Here is a 24,852-nt window from a genome sequence, read left to right as displayed (position 1 = left end):
CTCTTCTTCTGTCTCATAAACAAGGACCTTTTAGGTATCCCACAGAATTCTGTTCTCTTGGCACACACTACCTATGGATATTTTAATTATTCCCATGCTATTGCCTCTGCTCTGACAATTCCCAAGTCTACATCTCTAACCTTGCAGTTTGAGCTATATAGTCCATATTTTTGACTTCTGATGAATATTTCTACTTTAATGTTCTGCCATAATCTCAGAGTCAGCATGTCTAAAACTGAACTCTTCATGTCTCTCCAAACCCTAACAACATAACAAAACAATCAAACGAAAAGCCTCCCTATCACAAACAATAAAAACTAATTTCATTCTACTAAATTCATCAGTCTGAAGTTGGCCATTTCTCCCAGTCATCATAACTTAAAATCCTCTCCCATTATTCTCTCAGATATGTAATCACAGTTGCCTTCTTCCAAGAGTTTTTTGAATCTGTCTCTCCCTTTTTATCCTCATCACTAATTCTCCTAGTTCTACCTACAATCACTTTGAATCTGAACTATTGAAAACACCATCTATAGGGTCTGTTTAAGCTTCCAGTTACTCTCATCTCCAATCTATTAACTTTTCTAAGACATAAATTTTATCATTCTGGTCTTCCTTCATAGAAAGCCCTAAACTCTGAAGTGTGGAATTCAAAGCCCTTTACATTCTCTTCCTAGCATATTTCTAACACCATATCTTCATTACTTTTCTAAACTCTTACTGCTCTCAGGCAAATTGCTCTGTGTAAATTCTTGAGTCTGAATTTCCTCACATAAGTGGAAATACTATTTTTTGGTTGTTTTGAGGAATAACCATGAGTGTGTGTGTAAAGCACACTTTATTGTTAGTGGTTAACTGTGGTATTTCAAACATGTCCTGTGTTTTCTCAGCTCTCTGCCTTGCTCCGCCTGGTCCTTTTATTCAGAATGCCCTCCTTCCAGGTGAAAGTCTTGCCTCACCTGTGACTATTTCCCTAAGTGTCTCAGCCCAACAGTGTCTTCTGACTGCCTATGAACACTTAGTGTCTGTATTACATAAGTCATGCAATACTTGCACTGTGATCACAGCCTTAGAGCACGTCTTGAATGCGAATGTGGATCAGTTTCACACTTGTTAAAGCACAAATCATCAGGGTCCTCCTGGGGTTTCTGATTCAGTAAATCTACGGTGGGGCCTAAGGATTTTCATCTCTTACAAGTTCCCAAGTGATGCTGAAACTTCTGGGGCAAGGGGGCCAGAAGTCCCACTTGGGTGTCCCTTTCTCTTGCAGGAGAGAGCTGTTCCCCTTTCTCTTTCTTTTGCCAATTAAACCTCCACTCTTAACCTCCACGTGTGTCTGTGTCCTTGATTTCCTTGGCATGAGGCAAAGAACCTTGGGTATTTACCCCAGACAACACCACCACTTCATCAAGAGTTGAAATATGGCTGTAATAAAACATTTTTCACATATTTTCTTAGGTTGGTGCCAAATTCATAAGATATGCGTGGCAAGTTAAACAATAGGCTTTTAAGGGGGTGCTTGACTTTCCAGTTACAGTAACAAGGGTAAATTTAAAAAGAAATCTTTCTTTTTACTCAACATCCTAAATATTTGATGTGAAGACAGAGGTGGTTGAACTTAATATTCCTAACCTTAAACTAGTTTAACAAAAACTCAAATATTATATACATACATGAAGTCATATCCATTTTTAGGATCAAATGCTTTTTCATTGATGTTTATATAATTGTGGAGGTTTTCTTTCTATTTCCATTCAATATATGCTGCTGGAGAAACCGTTACAGTGTCTGTGCCACCCAGAATGGCACATTACAATCATATTTAACCGAAAACACACTAAGAACAACACGAAGAATAATGATGGTGAAGGGTGAGGACAAGGGAAAGCCAGGAAACAGAATTCATCCAAACATTCAGAAAGCATTTCACAAGTTTCTGTACAAAAAATATTGAGTTACCATGGAAGTATAGGAAATGTTTTGTCATGGCTAGAAAACTGGCTTAAAGACAAATGTAACTGGGCACTTCCCTGGACAGAGAAATATTTATGGTGGGGATCCCTGGAAATCATCCATAGATGGATCTTATTTAACTATTTGTATACAAGATATTAAATAAATTACACAGTGAAACTTAAAAGCACAGGGTTCAGTGCTGGGAGATTTATTTCCTTGTCATTTTGTCTAATTTTTTTCTAAAATTGCAGGCTGAAACTCCAAACTTTCTGCATGTCACCACCTTGGCACCATTTTTGTGTAAATACTTACCATTGAAATCATTTTTCTTGGTAATCAATGATATCGTTTGAGCTATTGCAGGTTCTATTTTGTCTAACCCCACCAGATCAACAAAAAACTTTTACCATCTTCAGCATTTTAAAATTTTGCATGTTAAGTATTATTAAAATACGTTCACATAAAATATGTAAAGCTTTATTAATAGTGATTAAAATTTCACTGTATTGATTTATACATTTTTCCAAAAAGTTTGCTTTCTCATTTCAATAGACAAATGCTTTGACAAAGTCAGGACCATAAATCTACACTGCTATGGTACATCTGTGTAGATATTATTTTTTGAGACTCATCTAAGTATTTTATGTCTGACACTGCTCACTTATGTTTAACTACATAACACATTATGTTAAAAGTTCTGATGATATGTTCAAAAATGTCTTTTAATTACTTTATTGATATACTTTGATAAAATTTTTATTTCAAATACTTTAATGCATAAAGCTGATATATGATGTTCTTTAAGTTTTCTTTCACTAATGATTGCAAAATTTCTTTATTAGAAACATGAACTTTAACAAATTCTCTGATTTTTAAAAAAGTGTTTTGCTGTTCAGCTCTTAACAACATAAACTTTGAACTTCATTTCCATCCAACATTTATGTCATTAGCAATATAGGTTAACCAATTTTTTAAGTTGACTCAAGTTGTTTTTCATTTTAGAAATACAAATTGTTGACTTATGTTATAATGATTGTTGTACAGTATCAGAACATGCCTCCAGTTGTGACTGATTTTTTCTTTTAATCTGCTGAAATTTTAGAATATTTACCTATTTATGATAGTTAAAGAAACATTAAGAAAAATAACCAAATTTTGAAGTCTCTTTACTGTGGGTTTTCATTTTAAATATTTAATCTTAAATTTATATATTATGTGTATTAAAAACTATTTACACAACAAATTGAATTGCATTATAATTAAAAGTAAAACTAAACATCAGAAGTAATAATTTATGGATGATGACTACCTGGAATAGATTTTAGATACAGGAGTAGAGATTTTAGGTACATTTCAAAGGCAAAGCCAATAGGATTTACTGATTAATATGGCTTGGTTCTATGTCCCCACCCAAATCTCCTGCTCAGTTGTAATCTCCAGTGTTAGGAGGTGGGCCTGGTGGCAGGTGACTGGATCATGAGGGTGGATATTTCATGAATGGTTTAGTACCATCCTCTGGGTACTATTCTCACAATAATGAGTGGGTTCTCGTGACTTGTGGTCATTTAAAAGTGTGTGGCATGGCATCTCTCCCCTCACTCTCTTGCCCCTGCTCCTGCCATGTAAGACGCCTGCTCCTCCTTTGCCTTCTGTTATGATTGGAAGCTTCCTGAGGCCTCCCCAGACACAGAAGCTGCTATGCTACCTTTATAGCCTGCAGAACTGTGAGCCAATTCAGCTTCTTTTCTTTATAAGTTATCCAGTCTCTGGCATTTCTTTATAGCAATACAAGAATGGGCTTATACTGATGAATTAAGGAATTGATTATGGGTACAGAAAAAGAGAAAAAAAAGGAATGAATGCCCTAGTGTCTGTCCAGGTGAGTGGTAACATCATTCAATGAAAAGGGGACTGCTCTGCAAAGAATAGACTTTAAGGGAAAAGTTGGAGTTTGGGTCTTTGATACTATGATCTAGATGCCTTTAATTCTTTTCAGCAATGTTTTCAATATCTGTGAGAGGTATGACTACCACTCCTGATTTATAGATGCGGTAACTAAGATTTGGAGATATTCAATTTAAGTTACCGTGACCAATGAGTTGTGACTGATTCTGGAGCTCAAAAAAGAAAACAGGCCATGAGGCTAAGGCAGTAACAAATAATCAGTGAATTTAATCCAGTAGATATTTTTCAAAGACCACTATGTGCTTATCACTATCAGGTGTAATAGCCAGCAAGGAGAGAATTCAAAATTCTAAACTTGTGCTATGTCGCAGGCATTAGCAGTGCTGGAATCTATATTCTGTAAGAGACTATAGACAGAGTAGATGACACTTAAATTGTTGAGCAACCACTAAAGGAGATAACAAAGGTAACAATCACTGAAGTAGTTTAGTGAAAGGAGGGATGTCAGTGAGGGCCATAACGGTGTGAACTGAGTTTCCTTCTCGAAGATACAGGGGAGGATTTTAATGAGAAAGAGTGAGATGGAGGCAGGAAAATCTTCAGACCAGGAAACTGCATGGGTGTAGTCAGCATGTACCTGGGGACCATTTGACTGGAGTAGAGGAAGACAACGGTAGATAGGCAGAGAAAGGCCACATTAGGCAGGGCTGTGAAAGCTGGGAAGAACACCTTGGATTTTATCCTGTGGGAACTGGGAGCTACTGATGGTTTCTATGGCTAGAGGTGAAACATGATCAATAGTCACCATTTCTTAACTAACATTTTCCTAGGACATTGCCAAACTCATATTGGCAACATTTATATTTTACTTATATTTAATATTTTTCACTTGCGATAAAAATGATCACATATAACATCTAGGTGGATATTTTGACATACTAATTCCCTTCAGTTCCAAACTCATTCAAATAATACAGTTTTGTCCAAAAAGAGAAATTATAATGTGAGGTTATGAAAAGTCCATTTCCCTCTTAACATTCTTCCTAGCAACTCAGTTGTTTTCATTGGCTTTTATTAAAACAACCTTTGTGTGAACTGGCAATTTGTTTTGTAAACATCAATGAAAGCATATTTCAGAAAATATAGTAATAAAAACCAATTCAATTCCAGAAATCGGCTTGCTGCCAGACATCAGTCTTCAGCTCATATTATGAGTATTTCCAGTAAGTCTTAAATACGCATTAACATAAGAAATAGCTTGCTGTTTAAGATCAAAAAGTTGAAAAATCCTTTGCTGCCTCTCAAAAATTGCTGAAGGGTTATGTCCAATAAAATGCATTTTCCTTTTTGATAAACTACATTTATAAGGGTTTTATGCATTTCATTTCAACTGAACTCTTCCTTCCCAAATCCTACTTAGACCCAGTTTATTATCATCCTAGTATTTATATATTTTATAACTTTCTTTAAGAGGACTGTGATATTAACATTTCAACAATACCTATCTTGAACTCATATCCACTTTCCAACCCTTTATAAGAATTAGAAGCTTTGTTCTAATTCTTTTAATTAGAAGAATTAGGAACTTCCATTACTATTTTCTAGGAACTTCCATTACTATTTTCTAAGTTAGGCACAACTCAGCTATTGTCACTAAGCTATGTTTAATAACAGAAAAAAATTAAAAATGATTCCTCAACTAGAAGTATAATAAGGAAAGGCTGCAAACTAAATGTTCTAAAGAACTTTAACTTAAATGCCTTCTGGTTGGCAGATGAAATATCTCTGAAAAGTGAAATGGGTCATTGCATAGTTCTTCTCAGGATACAATCACAATCATCCTATATATCTGTTGTGATGCCTTTTGAATACAAATGTTTTCTGTAAAACATCTAATTCAACTAACTCTCCTAGTTCCCATAACATACATTTCTTCATATTTCAAAGTAAATCAGTGAATTAACTCAGTATAGAGTTTGGGTGTATACCACATGCCTAAAACCATGCTAATTATTTTGGGGGACATATAAGAAGAGTAAGATGTGATTTTTAGCAGCTCATGTTCTATTAATACTTGTGTTCTAAAAAACATGAAATACATAGCAACTACTTCAAGACATTCTGTAACTAAGTATTAAGTTATAAGAGAGACCCTAGAACCAAGGTGAAGGAAGAGAAACTGTGGGTTAGGGTTGCTAGGAAAGCTTGCTGCAAGACATGCTTTAAGAGAGCCTCAAAGATTTGATGGATGAGCAAGGAGTGGAAAGGTAGAAGTTCATGTCAAGCAAGGAGACTGAGTGAGAGAGCAGAAAAGAGGGAGATAACTCATCTATTGAAGGTATATTAGATGCCATGTTTTACGGAAATATTTATGAAATGAAATAAACATCATTTAATATTCACAGCAAGCTTTTGATGTGGATATTATTGTCTCTATCTGACAAAAGGAGAATAAATCTCAGAGTGGGTAAGAAAGACGCTCGAGGTTAACTGTTACATGGCTGACAATCAGGATTCAATATCAATGTCTGTCTTACCCAGAGTGGAGCTTTCTCCAACAGCTCACTGCCTCCTTTATATGTCTATACAGAAGTGAGGGAACTATCTTGCCTGTAACAACTCAATTTGGTTATCTGTGGGATATCATGTGGCTTTAGTCTGTAGCCAGACTAGAAAGAGTGGAAGAAGGCAGGCTAATTAGACTTTGTCCAAAGGGATTACAGATGGTCACCAGCAATTTTTAAAATGGGAATTAACATGGTGTATGCAGTGTCTAGGAAAGATAGTTTGACAAACAAATAGGTAATTCCAAGATGAGTAGAAGTAAAGGGCTCTTTTAAAAACCTAGGGATCCAATGAAGTGAGCCTAGGCTATAATGAAGGCATGAGAATGAAGAGGAAGAGATAGAAACGAGATGTTATAGAAAAAAATCAAGAGGACTTAGAGGCAGACCGAATATGGGGAAAAAACATGGTCAATGAGTTGTATAAGAGCTTTAGTGACTGTAAGAACTGTAGTGCCATGGACAGAAATGGGAAGGTTGAAATAAGGAGGAGATAAGTTTTGGCTGGCACAACCAGGGAATGTGGCATGCTTCCAGGTATCAGAAGGGGCCATTTTCTGTACTTTTGTGGAGCTAGAAAAACAACTATTTCCTAATCAAGAATTTATGTGTCTCACAGTAGAGTATGGTGTTATAAACTCAAATATTTCTATCTGTTCTATTTAGATGCTCTCAGTAAGAAGCCTAAGAGTTGAACATAAAAAAGAAAATGCTATGGTCTTTCCTCTAAATGTGAAAGTCAGAGGATAAAAGATTTATTAAGGATGAAGTCTGAGATTTCAGGTAATTATAATAAGTACTCTTTTCATGCTTATTTATTGGTTTTAAGTGACACTTTAATATCAAGTTTAAGTACTAATCGAAAAATTTTCAATAGACACTTATTAAATAACTTCTACTCTAATAATATCTACCTCATGGCACTGCTGTAGAGAGTGACATAAGAGACCAAATATATAACATTTTGTGTTGAATTGCAAGGTTCACATAAGATGTTATGATTGTCACAACTTAGTGTTAAGGAGGAAGAATGGAATAGTGAGAAAATATAAGATTTGGTTCCTGATGTGACAAATCACTACATGTCTTTGGACCCGATCTTGAAACTCCTAGATTGTCAGTTTTGTAAAAGGAGCAAATTAGCCTAGATACCCTGGGAGTCTCCATCTCTGAATGAGTAAAGGACAGCACTATAATGTAGAGAATCACTTAGTGCTTTTCAGCCTGTAAAAGTAATTATTATGCAAATATTATCTCTTATTTGAAAAAGGGCAGCCCTACGCTGATAATGAAAATATAGAAATTGGAAGCAAGACCTAGCAGTCTCAGTTAGGACCTCAATATATTATAGCAGATGTTTCCAAATATTTTAAAATATGTGGATATTTATACTAAAGAAGAATGAAAAGCTTTATCATAAAGTGAACTCTTGATAAAAATTAGGCAAATAATCATAGGAGTTTTCAGTCCCTTGAGTATTAGGAAACTGAAATCTTCACTGCAGAATGAAATCAATGAATACTGGAATAGTGGGTCTGGCTGGGTTAAGAGGTGTGTGGGTTGCCATAAACCTTTTTCTGTGCATTTAATGTTTCCTGTGGTGTTACAGTAAGGGAATGGAATAACTGTCATGCCAATAGTTGGTCTCACAAGTATAGATGCCTTTTTGCTACATGTAAAAATGTGACTTTAAATGTTAGGAAGAAATAAAAAAAAACCAGCTTCAGATAATCTGCAAATATAAAAGTATTTAATGATTAAAATTGACAAAACTCCAATCCAAACCCTACCTGTAAGATGTCTAAAGAACCTAAACAAGCTTCCAGGCAACCCTGGTATTCTGAAGAACACATCTGGGGACAAAAAGCCCATAATATTTTAGTGAAAAAAATTTATGTCTGGTCTATGAATATTCTCTTTACTGGTACCATGCTTCACTTAACATTAATAACACTGTGCGATTTTTTTGTGTGTGTGTTGGCACAGAAATTCTAACCATAACACTGTAGGGAGACCTCCTGAAACTATTGCTACTGAATAAAAGATGAAATGCTCCTGATTATTGTAAATATAAAATTGCATGCAGGATTGTGTAAAGACAATGCCTGGTTGGACTGTCAGAATAAGCCAACAGCACATGATGTGCTTCCCCCTGCAGAGAGCCTATGAATGTGAATGGACGTGCAGTCAGGGAGGTTTCACATCACCAAGATTTCTATCCCAGAAAAGCAGATGTTCATAGCTCTAGGAATGGAATAAGACCCTTGTGGAGAGTCTATAAACAGACGCATGGGCGGCGCCTGTCCATACGGATAAGATAGGGCTATAAATGCCCTTATCTTGCCACGGCTCTTCTAGGCCTCTTTCGGGTTAACGCATACTCTCTTCTTCTTCTTCTTCTTCTTTCCTCCTCCTCCTCCTCCTCCTCCTCCTCCTCCTCCTCCTCCTCCTTCTTCCTCCTCCTCCTCCTCCTCCTCTTCTTCTTCTTCTTCTTCTTCTTCTTCTTCTTCTTCTTCTTCTTCTTCTTCTTCTTTCTGTTCTAGGGTACATGTGCATAACGTGCAGGTTTGTTACATATGTATACTTGTGCCATGTTGGTGTGCTGCACCCATCAACTCGTCAGCACCCATCAACTCGTCATTTACATCAGGTATAACTCCCAGTGCCATCCCTCTCCCCTCCCACCTCCCCATGATAGGCCCCGGTGTGTGATGTTCCCTTCCTGAGTCCAAGTGATCTCATTGTTCAGTTCCCACCTATAAGTGAGAACATGCGGTGTTTGGTTTTCTGTTCTTGCGATAGTTTGCTGAGAATGATGGTTTCCAGCTGCATCCATATCCCTACAAAGGAAACAAACTCATCCTTTTTTATGGCTGCATAGTATTCCATGGTGTATATGTGCCACATTTTCTTAATCCAGTCTGTCACTGATGGACATTTGGGCTGATTCCAAGTCTTTGCTATTGTGAATAGTGCCACAATAAAATACGTGTGCATGTGTCTTTATAGCAACATGATTTATAATCCTTTGGGTATATACCCAGTAATGGGATGGCTGGGTCATATGGTACTTCTAGTTCTAGATCCTTGTAACCAAAACAGCATGGTACTGGTACCAAAACAGAGATATAGACCAATGGAACAGAACAGAGTCCTCAGAAATAATACCACACATCTACAGCCATCTGATCTTTGACAAACCTGAGAGAAACAAGAAATGGGGAAAGGATTCCCTATTTAATAAATGGTGCTGGGAAAATTGGCTAGCCGTAAGTAGAAAGCTGAAACTGGATCCTTTCCTTACTCCTTATACGAAAATTAATTCAAGATGGATTAGAGACTTAAATGTTAAACCTAATACCATAAAAACCCTAGAAGAAAACCTAGGTAATACTATTCAGGACATAGGCATGGGCAAGGACTTCATGTCTAAAACACCAAAAGCAACAGCAACAAAAGCCAAAAATGACAAATGGGATCTAATTAAACTAAAGAGCTTCTGCACAGCAAAAGAAACTACCATCAGAGTGAACAGGCAACCTACAGAATGGGAGAAAATTTTTGCAATCTACTCATCTGACAAAGGGCTAATATCCAGAATCTACAAAGAACTCAAACAAATTTACAAGAAAAAAACAAACAACCCCATCAAAAAGAGGGCAAAGGATAGGCATACTCTCTTCTGAGAATTTCTAGTCTAACCGGTTGTCTAGCTTCACATCCTGTTTCTATGGATTGTTTGTAACCAGCTTTTGCTGCAACTGTTACTGCTGATTAATATCTTGCTAATCATAGGTTATGGAACGACTGTACTTTTGTTTTAAGGCTGTGTTAGAAATAACTGATGCACACACTATATTGTCAAGTCTTACCTCTGTATACTGTACTTCTGCATACAGACGTTATGTTAAAGAATTACATCATCCCATGTGATCATCTCACCTCATAATCAAATGACCCCAAATTCCTCACTAACCTACCCCCGCCCTCACTAAACTTAATAATAAATGCTGGGTATATCCAGTGCATTGGCGGCATCATGGAACCAGAAGGCAGTGACACCCCTGGACCCAGCTTTCACTATCTTGTGTGTGTCTATTATTTCTCAACCTGCCGATCCACCTGGGAACAAAGAGACAGCCCCGCTGCATTGTGGGCTGCTGGCCAGATCCCGCAATATAACACAGAATTCTAATTGAAATATATAGCTCAGCCATCTCTGAACATGTGCATTATTCAGAGATAGGCTTTGTGTGCAGTCCATAAGCTCTTAGAGGGAATGGCTATAGTATTTAAAGAAGTCTGGAAATTTTTGTAAATTGCCATGAACAAAGCTTTTATTCATCTCTCTTTTCCCAGCATCATCTCCTATATGATGGGATTGGAAAAAATGAAAAAAAATCAGAATTTATTAAAAAATATCTTAGACCAGAGTGACATCAGCAAGATGGCAGGCTAGAAAGCTCCAGTCCCTCTTTGCCCCCATTAAAAAAAAAAAAAAAAAAAACCCTAGAGACTAATGTACCAGTATAGGAGTTATGAAATCAGTCGAATATCTAACAAATGAATGACCAATCAAGAAAACTCGACATGTAATACAGTAGAAAATGTTGTGGCACTTTTACTCTCCCTTGCTTCATGCCCTCGCTGTGGTGGTGTGGTGGTGTCATGGATGGGAGAAGGCAGCCCAATTCCTGATTCCCTTCTGTGAGCCAGAGGAGTAGAGTAAATCTTATTTGCAATGTTCTAAGCTTTCAGTGGGCAACCTAAGGGACTGTTTTATGTCTGATCTGACTCAGAGCTCAGACAGAGAACAGCAGGACAGCTCAAATCCCAGGCTGGCAGAACCTGTGGTCAGTGGCAGGCTTTTCGGTATGTGAAAGCTTCAGGGCAATGGCACACTCATGCATGTCTGGGGAAAGAGCTTATGAGCAGAGGAATACAATGACACATCCAAGGCCCTGAGAGGAAACTGTTGTGAGACTCTAGGAAATTAAGATATATTTAAAAGCAGTCATATATGGGGGAACTTTTTTTAATTAAAAGAAACCCCATTTCTACAAAGTAATACAAAAATTAACTGGGTGTGGTGGCATATACCTGTGGTCCCAGCTACCTGGGAGATTGACTTGGGAAGATTGCTTGAGCCTGGGAGGTCAAGGCTGCAGTGAGCCAACACTGTGCAATTGCACGATAGCCTGGGTGATAGAGTGAGACCCTGTCTTCAAAAAAAAAAAAAAAAAGTACACACACAGAGCCAGGAAGAATGCATGCATGCCCAGAAAAGACCTGGGAAGATTTAAAGCCTTTATCCTGGGCTATTGCTAAGGCTCTGGACATATCCTGTAATTAGTGAAAAATTTTTATACCGATCTTCAAAACCTGGAAGTGGCTGTTTTTTCCAATGCCCAATTTTCAACAAGGCATACAGATAAATTGGAACATATGGCCCCATTGAAATGTCCACAAAATAAATCTTCAGAAACTGTCCTTGAAGAAATACACACATTGGATTTACAAGGCAAAATTAAAAAAAAAAAACAAAAAAACTGTTTTAGATATGTTCAAACACTTACAGGAAAATGCAATTAAAGAATTAAAGGAATTCAGAAACTGACATCTGAACAAAATGAGAATATCAACAAAAATAAATTATTAAAAATAACCAAACAGAAATTCATGAGCTGAGAAATACAATAACTAAACTGGAAATTTCACTAGAGGGATTCAGCAGAAGACTTGATGAGACAGAGGAAACAATCAGTGAACTTGAAGACAGGCCATTTGAAATTATAGAGTCTCATATGCAAAAAGAAAAAAATATAAAGAAAATATATAGAGCAAAAGAGACTTAAGGGTACCACCAGGCAGACCAGTAGATGCATACAGAAATCCAGAAAGATAAGAGAGAGTGAAAAAGGGTGGAGAGATTACTTTTATTGGTAATGGTTAAAAGCATCTCTAATTTGAGGAATGACATGAATATGAAAATCCAAGAAGCTCAACAAACTCCAAGTATGAGAAACCCAAAGTACACATATTGAGACACATAATCAAACTATCAAAAGCTAAAGACAGAATTTTAAAGACAGCAAGGGAAAAGTGACTCATTACGTATAAGAGATTCTCAAGAAGGTTATCAGCAAATTTTTCAGGAGAAACCTTGCAGGCCAGAAGGCACTGGGAGGCTATATTAAAAGTGCTGAAAGAAAAAGACTGTCAACTAAGAGTTCTATATTCAGCAAAACTGTGCTTCAAAAATGAAGGAGAAATGAATACATTCCCAGAAAACCAAAAGCTGAGGGAGATCATTGCATTAGGCAACACAAATAAGACTACCCCAAGTCATAGAATAATAAAACTCTCAAAGGTCAAGGATAAAGAGAGAATCCTAAAAGCAGCAAGAAAAAAAAAGTAGCAAATAACATATAAGAGTTCTAATTCATCTGGTAACAAACTTCTCAATGGAAACTGTATAGGCCAGAAGGGATTCGGGTGACATTTTCAAAGTACAAAAAAAAAAAAAAAAAAAAACTGCCATCAAAGAATATTTTATCCAGCAAAGCTGCACTTCAAATACAAAGGAGAAATAAAGTCTTTCCGAGATAAACAAAAGCTAAGAGAAGGCACCATCACCAGACCCATCTTAAAGAAAAGCTAAAGGGAGGTCTTTAATGTGAAAGAAAAAACACTAAGGTGTGAAAAGAAAATATTGGAAGGTATAAAACCCACTAGTAAAATTAAGTACAAAAACAAACCCAGGATACTCTAATGCTGTAATTTTGGTGTGCAATCAGCTAATAATTCTAGTATGAAGCCCAAAAGACAATTCTATCAAAAACTGTAATAGCTATAGCAACCTGTTAAGAGATAGACAATATTAAAAATATGCAAATTGAGACAACATAAAGTCAAAATGGGAGGTGAGTTAAAGTGTGAAGGTTTTTAAAATTGTTTGTTTCTATACTTTTCTAAGCTAAGTGGTCATCTCTTTAAAATAATTTGTAAGCCTCATGGTAGCCACAATGCAAAAACCTATAATAGATTCATAAAAATAAAAAGAAACAAATTAAAATATACTGCCAGAGAAAAATCACTTAATCACAAAGGAAGACAGAAAGGAAGAGGAATTGTGAAACAAGAACACAAGCAACAAATGGCAATAGTAAGTCCTTAATAACATTGACTGTAAATTGACTCAATTCTCTAATTAAAAAGCATAGAATGGCTCAATGAATAAAGAAAAAAGACCCAACTCTATGCTTCCTATAAGAAACCCACCTCACCTATAAAGACACACATACCCTGAAAGTGAACAGGTATTTCATGCAACCTGAAACCAAAAACAGAACAAGAATAGCTATACTTATATCAGGTAAAATAAATTATCAATCATGACTGCACAAAGAGACAAAGAAGGTCACTAAATAATGATAAAGTTGTCAATTCAGGAAGAAAATATAGCAATTATAAATATATATCCAACATCAGAGTTCCCAAGTATATAAAGCAAGCATTAGTAGTTGTAAAGGGAGAGTGTGATACAATGATTGCAGAGGACCCACTGTCAGTAATGGCCAAATAATCAGACAAAAAATCACCAAAAAAAGTTGGAGTTACAATACACACTACACCAATAGGCCTAACTGATATTTACACAACATTTCACTCAAACACTGCAGAATAAACATTCTTTTCAGCAGCACACAGAACACTTTCCAGTATAGACCATATCTTAGGCCACAAAACAAATTTCAACCAATTAAAAAGAGTAGAAATCATATCAAAGATCTTTTCTGACCACAAAGGATTAAAACTAGAAATCAATAACAAGAGAAACCTCAAAAGCTACACAAACACATGGAAATTAAACAACTTGCTTCTGAATGATAAATTGGTCAATGAAAAAATTAAGAACATTAAAAAATTTCTTGAAACAAATGAAAATGGAAAAACAACAAACTAAAATCCATGGAATACAGCAAAATAAATATTAAGATGAAAGTTTATTGGAATACACTTGTATTCATAAAGTAGAAAGACTTCAAATAAAACAACTTAATCATTATATTAGTCAATTCTCATATCTCTATGAAGAAATACTCAAGACTGGGTAATTTGTAAAGAAAAGAGGTTTAACGGACTCACAACTTTCTATTGCCGAGGAGGCCTCAGAAAACTTGCAATCATGGCAGAAGACAAAGGAGAAGCAAAGGCACATCTTACATGGCAGGAGGTAGGAAAGCATATGAGCCAGTGCAAGGGAACAGCCTTTTATAAAACCATAAGATCTTGTGAGAGTCCCTCACTATCACAAGAACACCATGGGAAAAACTGCCCCCACGATTCAATTATCTCCATTTGGTCTCTCTTGACACATGGGGATTATGGGGATTACAGTTCAAGGTGAGATTTGGTTAGGGACTCAGATCCAAACCGTATCAGTCATGCACCTCAAAGAACTAGAAAAGCGAGAACAAATCAAACCTTAAATTAGTGGAAGGAAAACAATAAAGATCAGAGAAGAAATAAATGAAATTGAAGCTAAAAAATACAGATCAATGGAATAAAACAAGTTGGGTTTTTTTGAAAAGTTAAACAAATTGTGAAATCTTTAGCTAGACTAAGAAAAAAGAAAGAAGACCCGGGTAAATAAACTTGGAAACAAAATAGGTGATATAACAACTAAGACCATAGAAACATAAAGAATCATGAGAGACTATTATGAACAACTGAACACCAACAATTGGAAAACCTAGAAGAAACGGATAAATTCCTAACACACACAACTTACTTAGATTGAACCATGAATAAATAGATAATTTTAACAAACCAATAATGAATAATAAGATTGAAGTTGTAATAAAAATTTTTCCATCAAATAAAACCCCAACACATGATGGCTTCATTGCTGAATTCTATTGAACATTTAAAGTAAAACTATTACCAATTCTACTCTAATTCTTCAAAAAAATTGAGAAAAAGAGAATACTTCCAAACTCACCCTGTGATGCCAGCATTACCTTGATACCAAAACCACACAAAGAAACAACAATGTAAAAGCCCATAGGTCAGTATCACTGATAAAGTGATAAATATCATTAAAATGGCCATAACTACAATTACTTTTGCACCAACCTAATACTAGCAAACCAAATTCAACAACACATTAAAAAGATAATTCACCATTATCAAGTGGAATTTATGTAAGGAATGCAAGGATGGCTTAACATAGGCAAATCAAGAAACGTGATACATGGTATGAGTAGAACCAAGAACAAAACATATATGATCATTTCAATAGATGATGAAAAAACATTTGATAAAATTTAACATCCCTTTAGGATGAAAACCATAAAAAACTGGGTATAGAAGAAACATACCTCAAATGATAAAGGCCAAACCTTCAGCTAAAATCATACTGACCAGGAAGAAATGGAAAGCCTTTCCTCTGAGATCTGGAATAGGATGAAAAGGATGTTGAATTATACCACTTTTATTCAATATAATGCTGGAAATCTTGGCCAGAACAATTAGGCAAGAGATAGAGATGAAAGACATCCAAATTGAAAAGAAATATGTCAGATTAGCATTGTTCACAGACATGATTTCATACTTAGAAATATCTAATGACTTCACCAAAGAAACTGTTAGAACTGATAAATTCAGTAAAGTTGCAGGATACAAAATCAACATACAGAAATCAGTGGCACTTACATTCACCAGCAGCATACAATCTGAAAAAAAATCAATAAAGCAAGCCCATTTGCAGTAGTAATAAAATGCCTAGGAATCAATTTTATCAAAGAAATGAAAGATCTATACAAGTAAAACTAGAAAACACTGATGTAAGAGATTGAAGAGGATATACACCAAAAAGAAAAGATATCCATGCTCATGGATTGGAAGAATTAATACTGTAAAAATATCCATACTATCCAAAAGAATTTATAGTTATGCAATCCCTATTAAAATACTAATGACAGTCTTCACAGAAATAGAAAAAAATCCTAAAATTTATATGGAACCACACAAGAACCAGGAGAACCAAAGGATTCTTAAGCAAAAAGAGCAAAGCTAGAGGCACCAAACTACCTGATTTCAAAATATAGTAAACAAATCACCATGGGACTGGCATAAAAGTGGACACATAGATCAATGGAACAGAGCAGAGAACTCAGATATAAATCCACAAATTTGTGGTAAACGCATTTTCAACAAAAGTGCCAAGAGCTTACAATAGAAAAGGACAGTCTCTTCAATAAATGGGAAATAAATGCTGGGAAAACTGGATATCTACATGCAGAAGAATGAAGACCCTGTCTCTCTCCACATACAAAAGTCAAATCAAAATTGATTGCAGACTTAAATCTAATGCCTGAAACTATGAAATTATTAGAAGAAAGCATTGGAGAAATGCTTCAGAACATTGATCTAGGCAAATTTTTTTGTGTATATAAGACCTCAAAAGCATATGCAACCAAAGCAAAAATAGAGCAGTGGGATCATATCAAGCTAAAAAGCTCTGCACAGCAAAGAAAATAATCAATGAAGTGAAAAAACAATTCATGAAGTGGGAGAAAATATTTGCAAATTATCCATCTGACAAGGGATTAATAACCAGGTATTTAAGGAGCTCAAACAACTAAATAGGTAAAAACTCCAAATAATCTGATTTAAAAATAGGCAAAGGATTCAAATAGACATTTCTCAAAAAAGATGTACAAATGACCAAAAGGTATATGAAAAGATGCTCAACATCGCTAATCATCAGATAAATGCAAATTAAAGCTCCAATGAGACATCATCCCACCCTAGTTAAAATGGCTTTTAACAAAAACACAGGGAATAATGAGTGTTGGCAAGGATGTGGAGAAAGGGGAACTTTTGTATACCGCTGATGAGAATGTAAATTAGTATAGACATTATAGAAAACTGCATGGGGATTCCTCAAAAAACTAATGATAGAACCACCATATAATCCAGCAGTTCTGCTACTTTGTATATAGCCAAAATAAAGGATATCAATGTATCAAAGAAAGATTTGCACTTCCATGTTTATTGCAGCAGTATTCACAATAGCCAACGTATAGAATCAATCTAAGCACCATCAACAGATGAATCAATAAAGAAAACTGTATATATGTGGTACATATGCACAGTGAAATACTATTCAGCCATACAACATGAAATCTTGTCCTTCATAGCAACAAGGATGGAACTGGAGTTCATTATGCTAAGTGAAATAAGGGAAAGATGAATATCTTATGTTCTCACTCTTTTGTGGGAAATAAAAAAGTAGATCTCATGAAGATAAAGATTAGAATAACAATTATCAGAGACTGGGAAAAGTAGCGAAGAGGGGGCATAGAGTTTGCTTAATGGGTACAAATACAGAGTTTGATAGAAGAAATAAGTCCTAGTGTTTAATAGATCAGTAGAGTGACTATAATTTACAATTATCTATCATATATTTCAAAAAAGCTAGAAGAGAATAATTGGAATGTTTCTAGTATAAAGAAAAGACAAATATTTAAAGTGATGAATATCCTACTTACAGTCATTTGATCTTTTCAAACTATACGATTGTATTAAATTAACACATGTACCTCTAAAATGTGTACCTCTATTATGTATGAATACAAAAATAAAATTGATTTAAAAAGTTTAAAGGGAGTTATTCAAGTTGAAATGAAGGATGCTACATAGTAACTGAAAGCTATATAAAAATATAAATTTCTTTGGTAAAAAAATGCATGCACACCTTTATTTTAAAAAGTATTATTATAATTTGATTTGCAAATCTACTTTATTTTCTACAGGAGTTAAAGAAAAATGTATAAAATTAATTATAAATCTAAGCTAATGGGTACATAGTATATAAAGGTACAATTTGTGACATTATAAGTCATGCAGAAGGTGACGCTGTAAAGTGAATTTATATAAGCAATTGATATTAAGCTGGCATCAACTTAAGACAGATTATTATAATTTTATGATATATGTAATCCCCATGGTAACCACACAGAAAATATCTATAGAATATACACAGAAGAAAATGAGAAGGCATTCTAAACATGTCACAAAAAAAAATCAACCAAATAAAGGCACTAATGGAGGTAACAAAGGACACAAAAAATCTGTAAGGCATGTAGAAAACAAATAATAAAATGGCAAAAGTAAGTCTTTTCATACCAGAAATTACTTTAAATGTAAATGTATTAAACTCTACAATAGTAAAACAGACTGGCAGAATGGATTAAAAAACAACAAACGAAACTTCTCAGAATCCAAGTATATGCTATCTGCAGAGATTCACTTTAGCTCTAAGGATATGCATAGGTTGAAAGTGAAGGGACAGACAAAGATATTCCATGCAAATATTAATAGTAACCAAGAGACAGCAGGGGAGGTTAAGCAACTATAACACAAAAAAAGACTTTAAGTCAAAAGTTGTTACAAGAGACAAAGAATGAAGATGCTCAACATCACTTATCATTAGAGAAATGAACATCTAAACCACAGTGAGATATCACCTCATATCTGTTAGGACAGCTATTATTAAAAAATCAAAAACAAAACCAATAAACAAAAACAAACTTCACCAAAAATAAATAAATAAATAAAACAAAAAATAAAAAGTGCTGGCAAAGATGTAGTGAAACGGCAACGCTTGTACATTGTTGGTGGGAATGCAAAATGATGTAGCCACTGTGTAAAGTATGGTAGTTCCTCAAAAAATTAAATCCGGGCACAGTGGCTTAATCCTGTAATTCCAGCACTTTGAGAGCCCGAGGTGAGAGGATTGCTTGAGTCCAGGAGTTTGACGCCAGCCTGGGCCACACAGATCCCACAGTCAAGAGGTGAAAGCAACCCAAGGGCCCAACAATGAATGAATGAATAAATAAAATGTAAAAAGTAAGGAAATTCTGATACATGCTACAATATGAATGAACCCTGGGGACATTATGTTAAGTAAAATAAGAGTCACAAAAAGACAAATACTATATGATTCCACTTACATGAAGTACCTCAAGTAGTCAAATTTGGAGAGACAGAAAGTACTGTGACAGCTTCCAGGGGGTGAGGAGAGGGAAGGATGGGGAATTAATATTGTTTAAATAGCACTGACTGCTAAAGTTAACAGTTCTTCCTCTCACTGTGGCCAACAGAGCCTGCCTTGACCATTGCATGGAAAGATTTTAATCTCTATGATACCAAGGCATCTTTGACTCTCTAATGCTGCTAGGGATCATAAATACAATGTCTGTGTCACATACATACTAACACAAAAGGGTATTTTTATAATCGTATTGCCAATGTATCTATTTTCTTTTTATATAATTTGAGATGTGATATTTCACTCATATCAATAAGTTAAATATTTTGGTATACGGATGGCAAAGATAGTGAATGACCATTTCCTTGATGGAATTAATTTAGGAGCAATGTATACCCAGAAGTGGTCTAACGTACATTTTTCTCCCAAACTAAATGTGTCAGATTTACTTTGTGCACATATTAGTCTTCCTACTTAAAATAATCATGCTCCTTCATTCTACCTGTTCAAATTCTACCCATAATTTAGATCCCAGGGGAAGGCAAATATTTTACAAATCATTTCCTGACTATCCCAGCCCATATTCATCTTCCTAACCTCTAGCCTCTATTTAATCATTTAGTGCTTAGTGATAGAATGCTTTGTATTATTTGCTATCATTTTATATTTTAAAACCAACTAAAATGTATAAAACAGTTGATAATTATTCCAGCCTGAAAGGACAACCTGAGACAGTGATACAAGATAAATGCAATAAAACCAAATTGTGAACTTGTTTATTCTCTTTAAAGCCTACCCAACATGAACATGAGTTCAAAAATACTATTGATTTGGATTTTCCAACGAGTTAATTCTAAAAACTGGTTTATGGAAGACTGGAGGAATTCCTTCCTTCTCTCTCACCCCCAGCACAAACACATAATACAACACACACACTAGCACACACACTCAACCACACATACCTGGACATGAGTAACAAGTGTACAGAAAGAAACTCTCTGATACTAAAATAATAGAGCACACTATGCATGCTCAAAATTCACACACACTCAGTCATCTATAACCTAAATTCAGAGTCCGTTTCATTGGTGGTTAGGGCATGCCTCTGGGCATTGAACTGCTGGGTTAATCTGGGAATTATTCTTTTAGATCAGACATGAAATCAAGCAGAGAAAAATGTGAGAGGAGGTGGAGGGTAGTTGTCTTTTTCCTGCAATAAGAAAATGTGTATTCCAACAAACTGAAGAAAATTGAGTTCACTCTTTATAGTTAAAACTACATATTACTTTGAGTTCAAATTCTTTCTATTAATACATAAGATTTATTGAAGTTATATTGTTTGAGTAGGATCAAGAAAGCTGAATATTATTTCAGGTTTTCAAGCCATAAGGACAAATAGTGCCTTTAGGTTTTCCATTCAACTAGGAAAATTATAGCTTCATATTTGCAACACTAAAGCTAATGCAGTGTCAGCACCTCCATCAAACTCCGTTGTTCAGCAGTTTATAATTCAAGCAGAAATGTTCACTCCAAGACCAAACTTGGCCTACACAATCTCAAAGAAAATGGAGAAAAAATTATTTTGGCTAGCGCTGACTTATAAAAGCAAAAGAGAGGGTGCTTTTACAAAGTGCTTTGAAAAACATTTTTGAGAATCTGAGAAAGTAACTGGGGATTACTGAGTTGACATCCGGCATTACTAAAGTTATAGAAAGGACGCCAGAATTCCATGACATCACATCAGCATCAGGAGTATCATAAGTACTTTCATGAAATTCTTCATCAGGACTAATTTCCTTATCAAACAGAATTACTGTTAATAGGAAAATAAACAGTTATAGTGGAAAAATAAAGACAAATAGGTAAAAATTTCTCATAAGGGCAACACAAGACTTTAGATCAATTTTCCCTTTAAGTACTCTCTTGTGCACCATATAGACATATATAAAATGAAAAAAAAATTTTCCCCAGTTTTAAAAGTAGTTCACAATGGCGGGCTGGAATTTCCAGAAATAACCTTTCTCTTCCCAAATGCTAACTTGTACTTAGAAACAGCTTAATGTAGACGGGGATTTCCAGCCACAGGTGACAAGAGCTACTGGGCTCCTCATTCACTAAAGCTGGGTGGGGATCCAGTGAGTTCTGGGATCTCATGCACTTTGAAGTCCTGGGGCCGGTGGTTTGTAGATTGCCTGGTGCCTTTGTGGCATCCTGTGGTAAGCTGGCCGCCAACCCCTCGTTGCTCTGATCTCTTACACCTTCAAAATATGTCAAAACTTTAATATAGTGGGATCGGGGCATTACATAAAAAAAATCATCTTTTCCTATCTATACAAGGCTCCCTTGTACTAAATACAGTGTAATTCTAGGCACTCCGTGTCTGTTTTCACTCGGCAATTATTAAAGCCCTATTACGGGCCAGGCCACAGATGATTTGATACGATTCTCATCCTTTAGAAGGTGTCAGGAGAAAACGAAAAGTCCACAAAAGGAACTCCAGTACAATTGTGGAGTGCCATCTGGACGACTTCACTGAAAAGGGTCTGAAGGTGTCAGAGCGACACCTCCTCTCTTCCCCACCACGCAGCTCTCACCAGCTTTTGTAATCACACTGACTCACCTGGTGGGTGTTCCCTTCCTTCTTCCCTTAAGTTCCGCTCGTTTATCAAGCACTCCCTGTCCCTGGGACCCTGGGTCCTGGAACCATCAGGCCATGGAGAGATACGGATGAGAGGGCGAGCCTGAACGCGTTGTCTAGGAGGGTCTGGCCGGGCCTCTGGCATTGCCGGGGGCAGGGAGGGCTTAAAGGGCTCAAGGCTCACCTGATTGAACTGTGCAGCTATGAGCGAGGGTTCCCATATCTTAGAACTGGTGTTCACAGTCCCGCCTTTCTCTTTCTTGGGTGCCATGCAAAGGACGGGAGGAGCATTGGCCTCTAAACTGGGCTCAGGCCCTGCCTAAGCGTCCCCGCTACCACAGTAACCGAAGCTACGCCCAGTTCCTGAACTACGTCGGCTCCCCTCCCCCAACCGCGTTCAGAATCCTTGGGTCAACCGCTTCCGTCTCCACAGCAACGGAGTTTCAGAGCGCGCGGCAGCTGGAAGCCGGGTTCGCAGTCCCCTGGTCAAATTTTAGGACTTTTCAGAAGGAAAGCTGCACAAGTGGAGGAGAGCAGGACGAGGCTGGCCTCGGCAGGTCGGGCTAAGTTCTGCTACGGTCTGAGGCGTTGTCTAGAAACTCAAAATCTCTGGAATCCCATCCAGGACTCCTCCACCAAGATTTCTTCCGATCCTGAGTAACCTAGATTGGAACACTGACCCCTTCAGGGGGCAGCCCATGCCGTTTTTTTCCCAACCGCTCTAATCTGCCCCAAATGCTTCCTTATATGAAGCCAAATTTGTCTCTCCTTAACCTCTACCCTCTGCTCTGGTCTTAGTTCAGCCTCCGCCTCTGGGGCCTTAGTAAACAAGTCCAATCACCTTTCCACAAGACCCCTTATCTAATTGTAGGTGGGATTAATGTACTTCTCTGCCAAGAGAGCTCCAGTCCTTTAAACTGCCTTTTATCGATTGGTAAATAGACTATTTCTTTTTTTCCCCCTTTTTCCCACCCTGCACTCATCAATATCTAAAATATCTTGGTTGGACAAATTTCCCAACATAATGATAGTAATAAAAACCATTGTTTCTTGAGCACTGGTTACATGCTATATACAAGATTATTTCATTTAATTCTCACAACCACCTTATCCCAATTCCCACAGTGATTGATGGTGCCAGGATTAGATCCCAGGATTATCTGAGTCACAGATCTAGTGTGCATAACTGCTACACTGCTGTCTACTACTGTTTTAGGCCTGCCAAAATGAGGGCTACCCCCCTCTGGAGCTAGATTTCCTTTTGTTTTTTATTGCAGTGAGACAAATTTGAGGACACCCTGGGTCAGAGCGCAACCAAAGGTGCCTTGCTGTCTCCTTAGTCGTATAAAATTCAGGACTGACCAGGGCTTAACTAGCCATTAAGACCCTGCACTTTGCCTACAGGTAAGATGCTTCAGTTATCCCACTGGCCCAGATGAGTCAGGTGATGCAAGCCAGAAACTTAATTTCACTGGGCACAACCTGATGAATGGGTGACCTTCCACAGGGGGATGTTCTAAACCTTTTAATTGCTAACCCTTTTAATTTCTTTGAGGACTAAATTGAGGGAAGGGGGATAGTGATACCCAGCCACTAGCATCCTTTTTCATTTGGGGGGCAGTTTTAATGATGACACTTCAACTTTTGTTCACAATTTGGACCATGAAAGGAAGTTTATGTTTACACCCTAATTCCTTAATGCAGATACAGTCAGCCCTCCCATCATCACAGTTCTTCATCCCTGGATTTAACCAACTTTGGATCCAAAATATTAAAACATAAATAAATATACAAATAAAGAAAAATACAGCATAACAACTATTTTACAGCATTTACATAATATTAGATATTATAAATAATCTAGATATGATTTAAAGTGTAGGAGAGGATGTGCATAGGTTATATGCAAATACCAGGCCATTTTATTGAGAGGTGAAGCCAGCTGGACTTCCTGGGTGGAGTGGGTACTTAGAGAACTTTTCTGTCTTACAAGAGGATTGTAAAATGCACCAGTCAGCACTCTGTAGCTAGGATTGTAAAATGCACCAATCAGTGCTCTGTAAAACGCACCAATCAGCACTCTGTAAAATGCACCAATCAACAGGATCCTAAAAGTAGCCAATCACAGGGAGGCTTGAAAAAAGGGCACTCCGATAGGACAAAAATGGAACATGGGAGGGGACAATAAGGGAATAAAAACTGTCCACCACCAACCAACAGTAGCAACCTGCTGGGTCCCCTTCAATGCTGTGGAAGCTTTGTTCTTTCCTCTTCACAACAAACCTTGCTACCGCTCACTCTTTGGGTCCCTGCCATCGTTTTCTTTTTTTTCTTTTTTTGAGATGGAGTCTCACTGTGTCACCCAGGCTGGAGTGCAATGGTGGATCTCGGCTCACTGCAAGCTCTGCAGGCCAGTGTCCTTCTTCAGCCTCTGGAGTAGCTGGGACTACAGGCACCAGCCACCACACTAGTCTAATTTTTGTATTTTTAGTAGAGGCGAAATTTCACTATGTTAGCCAGGATGGGCTGGATCTCTTCACCTGGTGATCCGCCTGCTTCGGCTTCCCAAAGTACTGGGATTACAGGCGTGAGCCACCGTGCCCCGCCAGGGTCTGCCATCTTTAAGAGCTGTAACACCGCGAAGGTCCGCGGCTTCGTGCAAACTTCGAACACATCATTAAGGGCCCTGAATATCAGACATTTTTCTATCGGAAAATGTGAGGGGTCCT

The 24,852-nt window shown here is 36.8% G+C and overlaps 1 protein-coding gene across 6 annotated transcripts in view; it reads right to left on the bottom strand.

Moving 5' to 3' along the window:
- SPAG17 (sperm associated antigen 17) overlaps positions 1-22,506 on the bottom strand; it is a 238,312-nt gene extending 215,806 nt beyond the window's left edge. For all 6 annotated transcript variants that reach the window (XR_004433674.1, XR_004433673.1, XM_033196418.1 and 3 more), the window contains exon 1: positions 22,308-22,506. Coding sequence is in view for 4 of the 6 variants with exons in the window: in XM_033196418.1 (XP_033052309.1) it covers positions 22,308-22,394 (87 nt within the window). In the remaining 2 variants the exon portion in view is untranslated. The remainder of the gene's footprint in view (positions 1-22,307) is intronic.
- Positions 22,507-24,852: the final 2,346 nt, after the last annotated feature.

This window comes from Trachypithecus francoisi, unplaced genomic scaffold (genome assembly GCF_009764315.1).
Source record: "Trachypithecus francoisi isolate TF-2019V2 unplaced genomic scaffold, Tfra_2.0 Lachesis_group5, whole genome shotgun sequence".
NCBI classification, from domain to species: Eukaryota; Metazoa; Chordata; class Mammalia; order Primates; family Cercopithecidae; genus Trachypithecus; species Trachypithecus francoisi.
The sequence above is the reverse complement of the archived record's forward strand: the minus strand, read 5'-3'. Positions and strand labels throughout refer to the sequence as shown.